This window comes from Bombus pascuorum, chromosome 4 (assembly GCF_905332965.1).
Source record: "Bombus pascuorum chromosome 4, iyBomPasc1.1, whole genome shotgun sequence".
Lineage (NCBI taxonomy): Eukaryota > Metazoa > Arthropoda > Insecta > Hymenoptera > Apidae > Bombus > Bombus pascuorum.
In genome coordinates, this window is record NC_083491.1 from 11,904,910 (window position 1) to 11,922,099 (window position 17,190).

General features: G+C 39.8%; 1 protein-coding gene across 5 annotated transcripts in view; it reads left to right on the plus strand.

Annotated features, from left to right (window-relative positions):
* The window catches only part of LOC132906494 (homeobox protein cut), a 163,116-nt gene that overhangs the window by 56,013 nt on the left and 89,913 nt on the right, over positions 1-17,190 (plus strand). For all 5 annotated transcript variants that reach the window (XM_060958733.1, XM_060958731.1, XM_060958729.1 and 2 more), the window contains exon 2: positions 15,682-15,882. In XM_060958733.1, the coding sequence (XP_060814716.1) occupies positions 15,682-15,882 (201 nt within the window). The remainder of the gene's footprint in view (positions 1-15,681; positions 15,883-17,190) is intronic.

A 17,190-nucleotide genomic window follows, 5' to 3' on the forward strand; every position in this document is an offset into this window, starting at 1 on the left:
AATTCTGTGCAGTTATTAATAATTCTTTCGTTGAGAAATTATCTTGGAAATTATTTTATTGCGTCGAATTAAAAAAAAAAAAAAAAAGAAAAGGCACATAGATAATTAGATTTCGCGTATGGTGAATTCAATAGATACGTTTTCCTCGATTTCAATGTATCAGCGTCGTTGTAACAAATGAAAGAAAATATCGTACGTCTTAAGAGACATTTCTAGAAACGTATATAAAAACTGACAGACTATGGATCTATCTATCTAAATTATAAACATATAAAATATAATTAAAGGGAAGGATCGTTCGTAGCTCGCATATATCGTAACGGCTATCATTTATGTTGTTAATTATTTATTTTCTAAATGAGAAAACTCAGGCGAAAATGCGAACGAACGTATCGGATAACAGAGTTTTAAAAGTTAAGTTCTCGAGGTATCAGCAGATTAAAATTAAGAAGAAATAAAACGAGAAACTGTTACACAAATCTGATCGTGGTTGGCAGCGAGGCGAAATATAAATTCTCGGAAACTCCGTCGAAATAACGTAAGACGAGGCAAAAAGTATTATGTCAAGAGATGAGTCACCGGGGTAATCGTCGAATTCCTGTCGACGCTTCTCGCCGCGAACATTAGTCTTCGCGGCTCCTTTTCGGAGACGTGGCCGTTTATTTAACACAGCGTGCAACTAGTGAAATCTATCGAATAGTTGCTTCTTGGAACGAATCGAAGCGTATATAAGTATATATATCGACGCGAATATCGCTAATTATAGCGATGACTGGGCAATACCAGAGCGACGACAACTTTGTTATTGGAAACATTATAGATTTCGCAACTGTTTAGCGAGACAAGTAACAAATCGTGTCTATAAAAAGAAAGTCAATAAAATCTAGAAACAAACTATTTATATATATAAAATATATATAAATCATCGCTCGGCATATTCTCGAATTCCTTTCTATATGATTATATTCTCCAATTTTAAAACTATAAATTTGGTTAAGAGCATCCTTTTACAATAATAGGAATACTTTTTATTGATACTTTTAGTGTTAATGCAAACAATCATAATCAAGATGTAATTTAAATGTACGATCTGCTGACTCCATACAATGGTAGTAAGTGTTGCTTTTAATGACTAATTCATCGTTAATTAAACTTCATAGAAACCAAACCGATCAACTGCACTTTTTTCTCAGTTTCGTTATATAACTACACGATTAATATCCAATTCTTAAGAAACAAATGACTCGCCTTTATATTGCAAGCAGACGTAAATAATAGTTTAAAAAGTATTGCTCGTAATACCGATGATTTTCTCTGGGTTTATATTTATGAACGGTCTCGGCTGTACATTCTGCTCGAATTCAAGTATCTTACAAACTGACTAAAGTACTGACACGCAGAATACTTCTGAATGCTTCTGAACAATATCGCGAGTGATGGAATATTTGCGATCACGATTTCTGTAGTATTAATATAGCTATTGTTCTACTAGGTTTAAAAATTAGTGTAAAGGATTGAAAGTAGTGTAAATGAGCCGACTACAGAAAGAAACCATTTAATCACATTCTCGGAAGGATGAGCGTTGATCTGCTTAGTCCGGGGCGTCCCGTGACTCCGGCAGTTTTCGTTTTTCCGCTTAACAAACCCCTGTCGGTGCGGTCCTCTCGTCCCCGCGCGCACTTTTGACGCTTCGCTTTGGAAATCCTTTGATTCCCATCTTTTCGAGGGCTCGGGAAACGTCGATGCGCCTTCGCATGAAAAGGGGTTCCTTGCAAGCCTGTCCCCTGATTGGGACGATAAAAGAGGGCCGCAGGGACCGAGCTGCGCGGGGAGGTAAAACACTAATTAGTTATCAAAGGCCGAGGAAGGGTTTGGTGACAAAATAGTAGATCCTGAAACGAGGAGCACCCTCGCTCCGCACCCCCGACAGATATACTACCATCATCAAACCCTCTAGTTTCTCTTCCTACGGACTCCCTTCTTCCTCGCTTCCTACCTCCTCCTCTTTTCCCTCCTCACCGTAGTCCCTTCTTCGTCTTTGGATACCGTCAGCTTCGTCAGTGTCTTAATACTCACGGGAGGACGGGCCTGTATTGATTTTCGAATCATTAATTCTACCTCTAATCAGAAGTTGTTGGGAGGCATTGAATGTGTGCGTGTGCACCGACGATGCACGTGTGTCTCTATAGCACATCCCTACCGCCAATATGTTCCGTAGCCAGGTATGTTTGACACGTTCTCGAACCGAGACGACGGCCTTGACGCAATATCGAGAGCTGTTTGGAAATATTGGCACGTGAGTAATCGTGTCGCAAAAAATTGCGCGCAGGATTCTTGAGGACAGCTAACTGAATAAAGATCGATAGAGCGTCATTGAGAAATTTGGGTTATTGAATACAGACAAGGTGAACATTTCGTTAACAAGCGAACGGAGAGTGTACAAAATACAAAACATAATGGGTAAGATACGAAGGTTCTTAGATTTGTCTACTTATCGTGGTGAAAGAAAAATAATTTCCTTGTTAATTAACAAAATAATTTTACAAGTTCTCTGAGTTTTATCGTCGCGTTTATTGCTTGCTAAATATCGATTATATAGAAAATGAATATAACATTTATTTGACAGGCTTGCGAATTCTTTTCAACGTTAAAATTCTTCATAGATGTAGAACGTATACCGAAAATCGAAGAACGAAGCTACGAGAGAAGCTTCGCAGACTGGACGAGTAGTACGAACAATTAAATGGCGTGTTTCGCACGTATGTCGACCGGGAAAAGGGGTGGCGGCGTTCTCCTCCAAGTAGCTCGGTCGTGGTGTGGGTGTCGTGAGTGGTCCAGGGAAAAGGGGGTTGACGGTTGCACGCACAGGAACTGGCCGGGCCAGGCGGCCATAAATATCGCTGCGTTCTTATATTTTCATCACGGCCATCATTAAAATTTATGTTATGATCAGAAGTGCGCGTATATATCAGAGGACGCGTTCCGGCGTTGCGGCGCGGCTAACGGCGCGCCGTTGAGGGTGGGTTACGCGGTAATATTGTAATCTATGTGTGGAAGAACGCGGGAAGAGAAACACAGGAGAGATGAAAAAGTGGCTTCAATGGCAGCCACACACCGTTGTAAGGGGGTAGTTTCCAGTCGGGGGTGGAAGAAGGGTGCCGAACGGAAACAATGACGTCTATACCAAATCCCTGTTTCTACCCTCTCCCTCACGCTGACTGCCATTAGACTCCCGCGGCGGCCCTATAAAAATATAGCCCGTATTGTGCTCGCTCAGGTATCGATATCCTCGCAGCCACTAAAAGTCCCTGCTGTCTTCGCCACATGTATCTTCGTACAACGCAAGCCTGCGCCCGTCCACCCTGTCTCGCACTCCTTCGCCAACTATTCTTTTTCCATTTTGATCTATTATTTTCTTGCTTTTTAAACGCACATTATTCTTCTTTTCCTTAATTCGAATTTAAGCGATGCTTGGTCTTGTTATGGATCTCGAAACTTTTCTTATTCGTATAATCATAATTCTTCGTTTTGTGACCTGTTTTGTTACCATTTCCAATACGGTTCTTTTATCTTTATTAACATTATTAATTTCGTGATTACGGAAGGTTTTGGTTAACTGGTTGCACTGGTTAGACAGGTTAAAAATCTCCTCGCTTTCAAGGAAACATATTTTTCGTTGCATATATTCAAACTTCCTTATATCGGTGTTGAATTTTTAAGATATTGTTTAAGAAAAGGAAGATGCTATGTTTTAGTATCTTTACATTTCTACGCACACGTTGACAGTCTAATTATTAAATATATTCAATCTCTCTTATTCTTCTAGTAAAAACTGTAGATCCATTCGGACCTTCGACAAACCAACCAAAAATAACAACCTTGAAGTTCAAATATTAAACTACCGAACCCATTGTAATAATTTGAACACGCTTGCCTGCGCACGTACTTCGCGTTCTTTAAAAAACCTCCATCAAACTGGATTACGCAAATTCTACATGCCAAAGACTTTCAAGCAGAATAACTACTGGTACGACCTAATAATCAAAGAACTCGATAAAAGGTCCAATTTAAAAACAATGATGCAAACACGAGAAATTTTCAGCAATACTAACTGACCAACCGAACCAACCGATTAGCTGACTAATTCAAGGACCGTAATTGAAATGTTTTAACGTCGAACTGAAAGAGGAGACATTGTAGAGGAGGTTTCGATAAAAACGTCGCGATGGTGAGAGTCGAACGAGACAGATGCAGAGGCGAACGAGACGCGACGATCAGTCGGCTCAGATCACAAAGATGATTCGCTTTTAGCGTATGGCCATTGTCGTCCGTTGGACCGAGCAGAATCGAAATGGCAAACGGTAACTCGATTGGCCGGCCTGTACACGGATTGCGAATTATTTCTCCTGTGGTGGCGCGCTCATTTCGCGGCCAAACAATCGTGATCGATTCATGCAAATTCCAACAATCGCCCTGCCCACCGACCACTGTCCCTTTCGTCGATTCCGCCGTATCAAGTCCTCCATTGTCCCAACCGAAATTCGTTTTCGAGAGCGCGCCGCGATCCCCAGGAGCTTTCCGATCGGAAAAATCAGACTCTCGAAAATTCAGAGAAAATAGGTTTCCTTCTTTCTTTGCGATACGCGTTAAGCTGGTTAATCCATAGTAATGGTCGTATTGTCAATCGGAATATTTATCGAATTGTTTGTATATAATAAATGTATCGTTTGCTCTCGTGTGGTTTGCCGATTGATTTTATTTATCGAAAGATCTAGGAATTATGGTATTTTAAGTAGGACGTGAGTGTGATAAGTTTTGATGTTTAATACAAAACGGAGCTATTGTTCGACTGAAAGTTAATCGAAATAAAGATTTAATAAAGGATAATATTGCTGTAAATATCTTCGATGATTATTGTATATTGCGAGCACATTGGCTCTAAAAAATTTCACAAGATATTGATTGAATAGAATGAAACTAGATATCAAATAAATAAATGTTTTATGTTCTTGTGATAATCAATTACTAAGCAGTAATTTTTTTCTTACGACTGCATAATTGATAATTTTTTATACCAAAGGAAGAACGTAGACGCAAGTAAAATCAATTGGAAAATAAAGAATAGCAAGTAGATGAATTTGTAATTTTATAGAAACCTTATAGATTTATTATATTTTAATGTGGATGATTTTTTACAAATAATATAGACAAAGCTTTCTTTTCCCATTATCTTTTAATTCCTTGATGTATACAAACCATCGATAGAGTGAATGATTCAATCATCGGTGAAATGAGTAAAACTGAGCACTAAGAAAGCCAATGAGACATTCACTTCTATCGTACAGGCATATAATCGTTAAACTTTCATCTTTACTAATGAGAAAGTATTTTTAAACATCGGATGGAAGCGTTCCTCTTGCCCACCTAATTTATACAAAAAACAAGCTCCACATTTAATTATACATCGGCGTGGTTGATATCTTTCCTCGAGAGAACGAGGATTTTTCTAAACGTGGCTATGGTCTTTTTTCCATTCGTATTGGAAAAAGGAAGTAGACGCCGACGCTTCCTAAGAACGCCGGCTGAAAGAAATAGCCCGTTTCTCTCTTTCCGCAGCAGATGATCACCGATTTTTTCCTTACGCCCATCGTGATTTATTAGTGGATCGCGCGTGAGAAGATCTCGGGTGCTGACTCGCACGTGTGTCTGGAATTCGCCGAGGGAATGATTGCATAGAGAAAAAGAGATTAAAAATAAGTCGGGTAGCAGCTTCGACTGGCTGGCATCGCTGTGTCGCAGAAATAACGACTGATTTGGTTTTCCTAATATTCCATGTTTATCTATAATTAACTCGGAAATGAGCTATAGAATAAAAATTCTATTTTTAACAGTATTTACAACATTCCATCGTAATTTTCATTTGAATATTTAATGCTTCGATTTTGCACTTTTGCTGCGATTTAAATAAGCTTTAAATAGCTTGTGAAATCTTCGAATAAACCGATCACGTTTTATCCTAAGGTCCAATACAAAGATTCTATCTGAAACGATCTATCGTAATATCTGATATATCTCGTTCCAAGTCAAACACGTAATATTTGTCTCTGCCCAACATCGATCAGCTGCAACCTAAAACCTTCAAAAAATGCCCACTTGCAAACTCACTAACGGCCTGAAACAGCATCGTCAAACCTCTCGATCGTTTGCCTGCGGCCAAAACACGAGGCATCTTCGTTCGGGGCCATGATTACGCGCTGCAGGCGTATCGCGAGTCGACGAGAGACTTGAAAGAGTGGCCGTGTCTAATGATGTTTAAGAAGGGGCTTTAATTTTTCATTAGGACAACGGGGAACATCAAAGGGGTTCGTTCGTTTTTTAACCGGTGCCTCGGGGCTAGTTGCTCGGGAACTGATGGCCCCGCCATTGGCATTGTCGTCGTCGTCGTCGTCGTCGTCGTCGTCGTCGTTCTCGTCGTCGTCGCAGCGCCCGGTTTCTATCTACGAACCCTTCATTCGCCACCCCTTATCCATCGTCGTCACGATGTATTGACATTTCTTAAATATCGCTGTACGGACGCGTTCTTATTGGAAGACGTGCTCTTTGTCGCTCTCTTACTTTTCCCTCTTTTTTTCTCTCTTTCATTCGAGTCTCTCTTCTTTCAATGTGAATGTTGAAACTGGTCTCACACGTGGGAACCTGTGCCACATGGAGTGCCGTCCTCGGCACACATGCTTCGGAGAAAAGCAAACGAAGGCGACGCGACGGTCGATGACCCTCCGAAAAGTATCTCGTTCGAGAAGAGGACCGCGTTTATTGTCCTACGATTAATGGACCTCCCAAGACCGCCGGCTACAGACGACTTCGGCCCTCGCGGTTTTCTTCGTCGCCTTCGGCCGCTTCTTTCCAACGGATTTTCGATCGTCGTAGTTGCAGCGGTTCTTGCGAACTCCGAGTAGAGGCTTTGGAAAAGTTTGGAAATTTTGCACAGCGTCACTGTTTATCCATTAAAATTGAGGAAATTGTGAGAAATTGAAGGATGAAGATATTGTATAGTGTGAGTGAGTGATGTGAAGTGTATAGAATAAAGCATGTATTTTGTAACGTTAATTATTTTCATTTATTGGCTTCGTTTTTCTAATTCCCATGAATTCTGCGATTATAAATTTACATTTCTATGCATCTTTAGTTTGATAGAAGTTTGCTAGCAGTTTCATAGGTAATCAATAAAGTTGTACTACGTACATCCATGTGTGTGTACAGTAGATATTTAAAAGGGAACGACATCATAATACAAAACAGAGTTTACCTCCTTTTAACAGTGAGTAATATATTTCTTTTAAACTACCAACCCAAAGACTCAGTCAAACCAGAAAAATATTCTGCCACTACTGAATCGTTGGGTAGTCAATAATTTTCCATCTGGAAGAAACTTCCTAATTTGTAGTTTTTCATAGACAGCGGCTGGAGTAAATATATTTCCAAAGATATTCGCAGCAAGATCTTCGTCGGCGATTGAAAATCGGCCGAACCAGCGAACACAATATCGACGGATTCTCGAACGTCATACACCTCGGAACGAAATATTCATAGACACAGGGAAATAATGGCCGTCGCGAGACAATATATCGCAGAAATCCCTGTTCTTAGGGAGGGCCCCGAGAACGTCACATGCGCGAGCACTTCAACGGACTACTAATTCAGGCCGCGCCAATCAGCGCGCCATTTAATCAGATCGAAACAAAGAGCACTCTCATCTATTTCACTTTGCCTCCGCGTTGCGTTTCTGCAGTGGCACAAAAGTGTCCCGAACAAAGCACGAATTAGCATCGATGGTATTCTGCTCCCGTCGAAAAAAGAGGAGACCCCTGAAAGCTCCTCCGTTGTGGAGGGGGCTAAAAGAGAGAGAGAGAGCGCGAGTAGAAGAGAGAGAGAGAGAGAGGGGGAACAAGTAAAGAGGGGTCGAACCTCGGGTATTCTCTTTCGCGACTCGTGTGTATGCTTCGAGTGTTTCCCGCCGCATATTGCACGTAGTACCTAGCGGGACTTAGAGCCGGTCGATATCTTAATAATAAATACAAGAGGGGTTCACCCTGATGGCTGGTTGGTGTGAGATTGAAGAAGGGGGCTGTGGGGAGGTGATTGGGGGAGGTGGTGGAACGGCGCCACGGTGTATCGGTGCGGTAAAGAGAGCCTGCGCTAGATAGGGTAGCAGAGCACGACGAAGGAACAGAGCGAAAAGGTGGGGTGAGAGAGCTCGAGAGAACGAGAAGAAGGAAAGGGAGAAGGAGAGGGTGGAGATCATTCGCACCTCGAGGTGTAATGAGAAAATTTGAAATATCACGACCGTCTCCTGCTTCCTGCCACCAGCCAAAAAATATAACACCGCCGCTAGTCATAAACGGCTGATCCAAACCCAGTGCCACCTTTCCACCACCCCCTCTGTTGCCACGCGGGAGATTATAAAGACGGCTGGTGTAAGGTATTCCTCCCTTTCTTGCCACCATATAACGCCCCGGCCCTTGGTGTTCAACCGGGCAACCGCGATTCTACATACACGTTCACAGTCCTTTGCTTACGACCACCGATCGATTTGCTTCCCCGTATCGATCGACAGAAATTCTTAGGGAGAGTTTGTAGTTGTACAAATATCGGTTCGAAGGGTCACCGAATGGTTTAAAATAGATATTTCGTATATAGTTCCTTTGCAGTGGAATGGAAAGCTGGATATGATTTTTCAAAGCTGTTTAATGTTTCGTTTGTTTGAAATGTAATTCACGTATAATAACATATAGTAATAGAGCGAAACATAGTTTGGACGTATATGCTATATAGACACTTTCGATTACCTATTAGCTAAAATGCTGGTGTTACGTTCAAAAGCCATATACTTCTAAACGATTTTCAAATGTTACATTCGCATACGCGTCTGACGTTTGCTGGAAATTCTAGCATGACGTGTCTACATCAAAGCTCTTGCGAATACGATACACATGGTAGGGATATCAAATATCTTTTTAAGTTTCAAGCACTGTTCGCGAATTTGTAGCAGGCAGCGTTTGCGAGAAAAGTGAAAAAAATAGAATGATCGTAAAATGTTCTTGAACGTCTTGCGTAATAATCGCGATCGCGTAAAAATATTTCGCGAGGATCGACTATCGAGACTTCGCCGTTCAGACTCATGTATTTTAGAACGACGCACAATAGTCGGACATTACTGCGGCGTGTCAAAGGTCAGACATAGGAAGTCGCGACTAGCTGGATCACGCGAATCTGGAAACGAAACCAAAGGCGTAGTAAAACACGTCGTAAAGGTAAACGATGCATTTCATGTTAATTAGATATTCGTTTTAGCTGCTAGTATAAATTGCTTTATTTAGCTGCTGCGGCTTTCCTTTTATTTCGAAAAAGTATAGAGGGGAATAGCGTGGCACACGATCGTTAAAATTCATTTCAATGAGAACGAGTATCATGGAAACGCCTCTAGTAACGTCTCGGCATGAATGCGTGTTTTATGGTTTAAAAGAAAAAAAGAAAAAAAAAAAGAAGGAACACTCGAGGTGAAAGCACGTGCGAGGTATTCGAAAATAAATTTCCAAATGAGAGAATAAATCAAAGAAGTGTATCTTGTATATCGTAGTTCGACGTCGTTACGCTCGTTTGATGTGCAAAGAGTTCCATTATAGTGATAAAGCAGATGCGTGCATACACAATTTTAATTCGATAATTGCTTAACATGTACTTATGTAGATTATGGAGAAAATTGTACGGTACACATTGTTTTTAAATGATCTGATAATGAGATAATTCATTCAAATTTGACAAGTGGTTTGCTTGTAATTATTGTACATCTGTTGTTTCTATATGGCTGATTTACATTTATTCTAATTAAGGTTCATATTGCTTCAATGAATGATCAGTATCGTGTCTCGTTAATCTTCAATTATGAATTTTTAGAAACTTTTTAACATATATTAACATATGTTTAATTATATCAAAAATTGGATTTCAATTAGGTAACAGTTATAACAAGTATTTGAAAAGTACTACTCGTGTATTTTCCTAATATTTTATATATAATTAATATAATAAATTACACACGATTAATACTTCCATACTCAATAGACATACTCAATTTTCTATTAATTACAAAAAATTGCTATCAAGGAAACACAATTATCGTTACGCCTATCAATTATTTTAAAAACGTACCTATAATACGATCAATTTTTCGCGATTGAAGCAGCGTTCCAAGGGACATTTATTACTTGCAAAATCTCTTCGCGATGTCGATGTACTTTCAATGCTTCTTAACCAACCACATATATACTTTATTTCTATCAAACCGGATTACAACACAAAAGAACAAATTCTATATAGTGACACTGAGGACTGATCGAATGTAGAAGCATAAGCCCGAAAGAATTTAAAACCACCAGGGGATTTAAATTGAAAATAAACGATTAAAAATTAATCAAAAAAGCAGTATCAATCTCCCGCTTTTTTTCCTCGCGCTTCTCACAATATCCAGAGTGAAGTGATACTGGGGTGCAGGTCGCATCGAAATACACACGCATCGATCCAACCGGAATTCCCGATGCCTCTCGCGCATTAGTCAACCGTCACGAAATAAATGGTAGAAAAGAACGGGACACGCTGATGATTCGGGCCAGGGCGTAAAAATAGAAATACGTGCGGCGGGGTGGGTGCGCGAGCCGCGAGGGAGGCTGATCTATTCGGGATATTCCGCCGGCAGGGCACAAAGAATGCTCGGCGTTTGACGGGCTACGACACCGCGCGTCGCCAGCTGCGACACTCGCATGCCGTGCACTCGCAAACGTTCTCGAATCACGCTTATACGTTGGCTATGCCAACTTGCTACGAGTGCTCATTGACGATTGCCCCTTTCCTTTCTGAATTCTGTCAGATTACTCAAACTTGACGAAAAGATGAAGAAAATGTAGAATATGCAGATACGATGACTTTAAATAGAGTTGACTTTAAGAGACATTTAGGTAGATTTTGACTTTTCTGGACAGACGCACCTCTATAGTCTATGTACGAAGACGTTTATATTTTACGAATTTTTCATATTTTTGAAGTACGAAGTGCAAAGAACTTTCTGTGTATACTGCAAGAGAAGATCATTTTTATTAGATACTACAGTATTTTATTGCAAGGTTAACACGTTTCATGCTGAGATGATTAAGAACCGGTTTATTATTGTTTTGTAAATTGGGAAGTAAATTTACGTAAAAGCAAAAAGTAAAAAGGACCATATTTGTATAATTCATTTCCTGTGAAAATGTTCATAAATTCATAATTTTTGTAAAATTATATTATAATATATGTGTTATTATGGTTTCGAATATAAATATGTGCCAATGTAAGGCACAGAGATTGCTGATAGATTTTCTTCGACGATGATTCTTTATTGCGAACAATGCTATTTTTCAACGTTCTTTACACACATTTCTACCTATCTAAATTTGAAATATTTGTCGCTATACTGGACATAAGTAACAACTTGAGCTTATGTTACTTTCTTCTTGCGCTTCTATAAACGTACTATAATATCAGGAACACTACTACCTTCTTCCAGCCTATACTACTTACGTTCGACTTTTGTATTACGGATCGTTTCTAATCATCTCATTGCGTATAGTTTTATTAATACCTTCTAAGATTTGTATAAAATTTACTGCACAAAACTTGAGGATCAATTTCCATTCAAATACTTGGCAAGCTCGGATTATATCAAAGTTACATAGCTGTATATGTACATAAGTAGGTACGTTAAACTAAATCAATCGTTATATCAACGTCATTCTGAGATTATAATTTTTCCGAGGCCAATGGTGTAATTTAACAACAAGCCTAGAATCGTTTCGTAAAAGAAATCACGATCGTGTTGGAAAACGAACAATCAAGAGTTGCGTATCGTATGGAGAAAACGAGTAACCAAGAAAAAGAGAATTTTCTTATCTATAAATCTGAAATGCTGCAAGAATCGGCGACGCTTCCTTTTCTCAAGAAAAACTTTGTCGAAAACGGAAAAAGATTTGAATTACAAATGCACGAGGATACACGAAACCGTGGCCCCGAAATTACAACGAATTACGGGGCTTAATTACACGACACAGCGAAGTCTTTGAACGGGCAGAAAACGTGGAAACAAGCATTAACACGACAGAAACCGATCGATGCCCTGGTAGTTGATCCGAAAGTGCGTGACCACCCGGCCTAAAAGCAGCCCCGAAGCAGGTTCTTGCACACGCGGGCAACGTGCAATGAGCCGCGATTCCGTATATCGAATCGGTGAGTGGCGATCGATCGATGCTCAGAACGCCGTGCAACTCGGATAACCGTCAATTTGCGAAGGGGTGTAAGACGAGCGTCGGGCCCAAGACGAAACGCCTTGTCGTGATCGAAACTTCACCTCCCCTTCTCACTCTGTCAGGGTCGAAAGGCGAGTACGTAATAGGCGCTGTCTGACGATCGAACCGAACAGGTTCCTGCTTCCTATCAATCCTGCGAATTTTCTTTGTCAAGCGATGTCATAGACGAAAAACGAACGTGATCTCTGTCGCGTTGAATTATTGTGTTTCGCAAAATATCTGTGTTAACGCGTTCGACTCTGATACAAGTCAGCAGTCACGGCAAAATCTGTTATATTTTTTCATTTCTTTCATATGGGAACGGATATTCAATTCTGTACACTGTCAATCAATCACATATTGTTTAAATCGTTTCTGTCGTTTCGTTTTGGTATTGAATATGCGTGCTCGGTTTCCTTTTTAAATATTGAAAAAAATGTTGATAGAATGTTCGCGATGGGGATAGGAAGTTGAAAGATGCGAAAGTGTACATATACGATATGCGAAAGCATGTGATGCATCCAAACTATAGGAGTTATAATATTTAGTGGATGAAACGAATCTTTGTTCAGGTTCCATACTTTAACGCGTATTGCCAAAGGTATGAATTTGCATGAACAAGCTAAATGCGATCATAACGTTAGTCGTATCCCTAATGTTCTTCACGAAACTTCCTATCATCTATGAATTATGATCAAACGTTCGAACAATTGTCAACGTTCAAAACCATTCTTATCCAGCTACAATTAATTCATAATACGTTGTACAGGTGGAAGAAAAGGGACGTTTCGCGTCTTTTTCACTTATTTTCCACGTTAATATCGACTGCGACAATGGAACATTTAATGGCAATATTTCATAGGCAATCTATTAGTAATCAACGATCGTTGAAGCAATCATATTCGATTGATACGAAGGAGGAAGAGAATCAAAGAGGAAGCATCTGAAAGCCTTGAAATGAATCGAAAGAGCGGAAGAACTGCTCGAGTTTCCCGTAATCCCATAACTTAAATTTCTTAACAGCCGATTGTTGATAGAACAACGACAAAAGCAACGTCGTTAGGAACGTTCAAAGAAGCCATTATCTTCCAACGACTTCCGCCGCTAATGTGACGATCGCGGACGGACGATCTTTATCGGCGATCTTCTCGATCCTCTTCATCAGCCTTATATAGCTACGCTGACGTTGCTCCCCCACTTTTCCAAACGACTCGTGACAAATACACAGGATGAGCCTCGACAGCCTATCGATACTTCGTCCGCCATTCCGATGAACGTGCATCGTGCACTCGGATATGTATTTATGCTTCCCGTATCATTTCGTAATTATCGATAACATCGTCAAGGCTTTTTGCAGGAAACAATGGGTCATTACTACAGCTGTCTCGTACTTTGTCTCGACGACCACTGTCTCTCTTTTTGTCGTTTCGATGTCGGCTACTGTGGTCGTCTTTCTTTTTTTTTTTACTTTTTCCCTCTTTAATAGTCGAACCACTGGATGACTTGTTTGTTAGATTGTTCGAAATTTTCGTTTGCGATTTTACACTGCGAAACGCTTTTGATATTCAACTTTGAACGTTTGGGATGTATCTACTGTCTTTTCTTTTCTTTTTACATTTGAAGTTGAAAATATCTTATTTCTACTCGTTCTACGTGTCACACGACAGAATATTTGAATTATTTACGTTAACCTTCCGATCAATAGCTACCGGTACCATAAATGAAATGTAAGATTTGTATACCGCGATAAATGGGAAGTTATGGTAAATGAGATGGCGAGAGCTAATATTCTGGAATAATATATAATTATTTGTAATTCATCGACAAGTGGTAAAGTCGGATATCGGGAATATTCTACGATCGTCGGTCGAAGAGTTGGGGTAGTTTTAGTATAGAAATTAACATCTCTAACACTCGTGTAGAATCCATTTCTATGCACAGGTTGCATTCGATATTCTCTAATAACTTTGTAATTTGTATTATATTTCCTTATAAATGTGTATTATCGGAAATATCAGAGATATCTTGCATAATCACAGAACTAGAAATTAACCGACATGAAGTACAATTTTAATCCTTGCAGACATAAATGCAACGTAACATATTTTTAATGCAAATGTGACAATGAATTTCCGGACGAATAAATTCCTACGTTCTGCATACTGATAATTCAGGTGACAGGTCGTTGAAAAAAGATGCGTTCACTTGCCAGTATATCGACAACGATTGAACGCAATTGGCTTCATGAAGAAAGAAAAATATGGAAAGAGAAAAAAGTCGAACTCGTACGGTCAAAGAGAATTATAGGAAATATATGCGGGTCGTGAACGAGCATGTTATAGGATGGCCGTATACACGATTCCGTGTTGCCGTACAATTTCAAATCGAAGAGAAGTTAGCGTCGGTGTTTCGCGGAACGATCGATCGATGCTTCGATGCATCGAGTAAAAACTGACGTGGACTTGTTGCCTATTAGTCCGCGCGGTGTTCTCGATATTTTACTACCGAATTCGCAATTACTTTAATTGCTTCCAGATGTCAATTAATGACTTTAGCATATGCCGTTGCTGTACAGATTGGCCGAATAGACGAACCATTGGAGTGGGAGCAGGACGCATGTGTTTGTCATTACGGCACCGCGATGATTTTATCATCTTTGAGAACGTTTCCGTGATTCCTCTTTAGCCTTCTAGCGTTACTCGCATCGAAAATATATCGATATTCAACAAGCTAAAAATACAAACTCGTAGTAGTTATTATTAGAAAAACATGTTTCTACTCCTACATTTTACAAAAGCTCATACAGTGTCCTAAGAATATATCGGTATATCTAAATCTCTAAAATTTGTATGAGTACTTATGAATTGATAGTAATTGAATTAAATGAAATAAATATAGCTCATGTGTCGATTAATTATTTGCCAGGTATTTCCAGCAAGACTCGCGAAATAGTAAATTTAGACACTAATTTCAACTTATCCCAAACCCTCTATGAATAGGTAATTTGATTAATCGACAGAATTCCATTTGTGTATATATCAGTCGTAGCATGATAAAATAGTGAGCACACTAAAAATTAAAATTCTTTTGTTAAAAATTGAAATAAAAAATTCTTAAAAATTCTTTTATCGAGATTAAACTGTATATTTGTTTTCAAATCGATTTCCTAAATAATTTATTTCTCTTAGTTAAAGTATCTTTGTGACAAACCGGTGATATCAATTTTAATTACACATTGAGAGGAATTAAATAATCTTATAAGTACGTAAGGGCAGAGGTTTTAATTTGCTGTTTAATTTGATTGCAGAGGGCGACATTGGCGGAAAAGGAAGTTTCTGCATTGAAGGAGCAACTTGCCGCGGCAAATGATGGGAATTCGAAGACTGAGGGACATAAATTGTCTCAGACTCCACAGGCAAGTGATCAGCAGCAGGTACACGATGCCAGCAATCCCAGGAGGACGCCGAACAGCAACCTGGAACAGGAACTGCAAGCGAAGGACAAAGAGGTGAGTCTCGTATTTTAACGTTTCCAAAGTTTCCCTACACTTCGCTCAAATCGTCAAATTGATTACGATACAATGAAAACTAAAATTCGAAAGATTTTAATATTAAACTCGGGTGAAGACGTTCATAGGATTGAGAATCTTTTGGTTTCGTTACAATCGTGAACAGTTCGAGCCCTTCAGCAGCCATAATGCTCTAAATTCTATAAATCGAAAAATAAAGAAAAGTGACGACATTACGATTTACAATAAATAAATTTACTCAGAATTTTCTATTACTTACGCCATTTGTGTCTTGCGAAAAAGGATAGTTTACAGCAAAATGCAGTCGATCCGAGACTGTCTTTCAAAGGGGCTCGCATTAACGCAATCAATTTGACGCGAAAGGAATTACAGGTGGACGAAATCTCGAAATAAACTTGTACGATTGTCGATTAATTATCGAAAATGGCTCGCGAGTGCATCTCGAATTTGAAGCGTTTTAACGGTTAAATACGCTGGCTTTTTCATCTGTAAAAACGGCACACGGAGGCGAGTGCATCGAGCTTCTCACACCGATACAACACCGTGTAATTCCGTTGAACTGTTGCACACAGAGATTTGCGCCGCGTGCGCGTTGAACTGAATGACTGACGTACTCGATAGAACACGTGGTGGCCCTCCCTCACCCCTTCGTTCGTCCTCGTCTCTCTTTCTCTCTCTCTCGATCACTCTCTCCCCTACCCTTCTCTTTCTCTCTCACCCTTCACTGTTTTCTCTGCGGATCGTACGCACGAAGCACGCGCACACCAGTCGGTGAAATTCACCCCCGAGTGCACTTCACCTTCCCGATTCGCGATAAACGCCTGGAATCACGCTTTCGGTACGCAAAGTGTGACTAATGGCAGTCGACGAACCGACGGAATTGGTAATGAAAGAAGATCATAAATAGGAAACGCGGTATCGATGAATATTCATCCGGTCGGGGTTGGGTCGAGGTTGGGAATCGTTTGGATTTTGACGAAGACGGTTTGACATACGCTCTATGGGTATATCAAGAGCCACGATGAATCGACTTGCTTTCCTTTTCATCGATTCTACCTGCGAATTCGTGACAAATCGACGATCAGAGAATTTTTAACGTGCATAAATTGCTTTGTTTTGTTGTGTGGCTGTACGTCAACCTTAATTGAACGATTGTGTGTTCAAGGAAAAGGGTATAAATGAATTTGTTTGAGAAATTGATATTCTGTACGTATAATTTTTCAGTATATATCCTATCTGTTTTCTTGTACTCGTATGTAATTTATCCGTGCAAAGAGTAATTCGAAA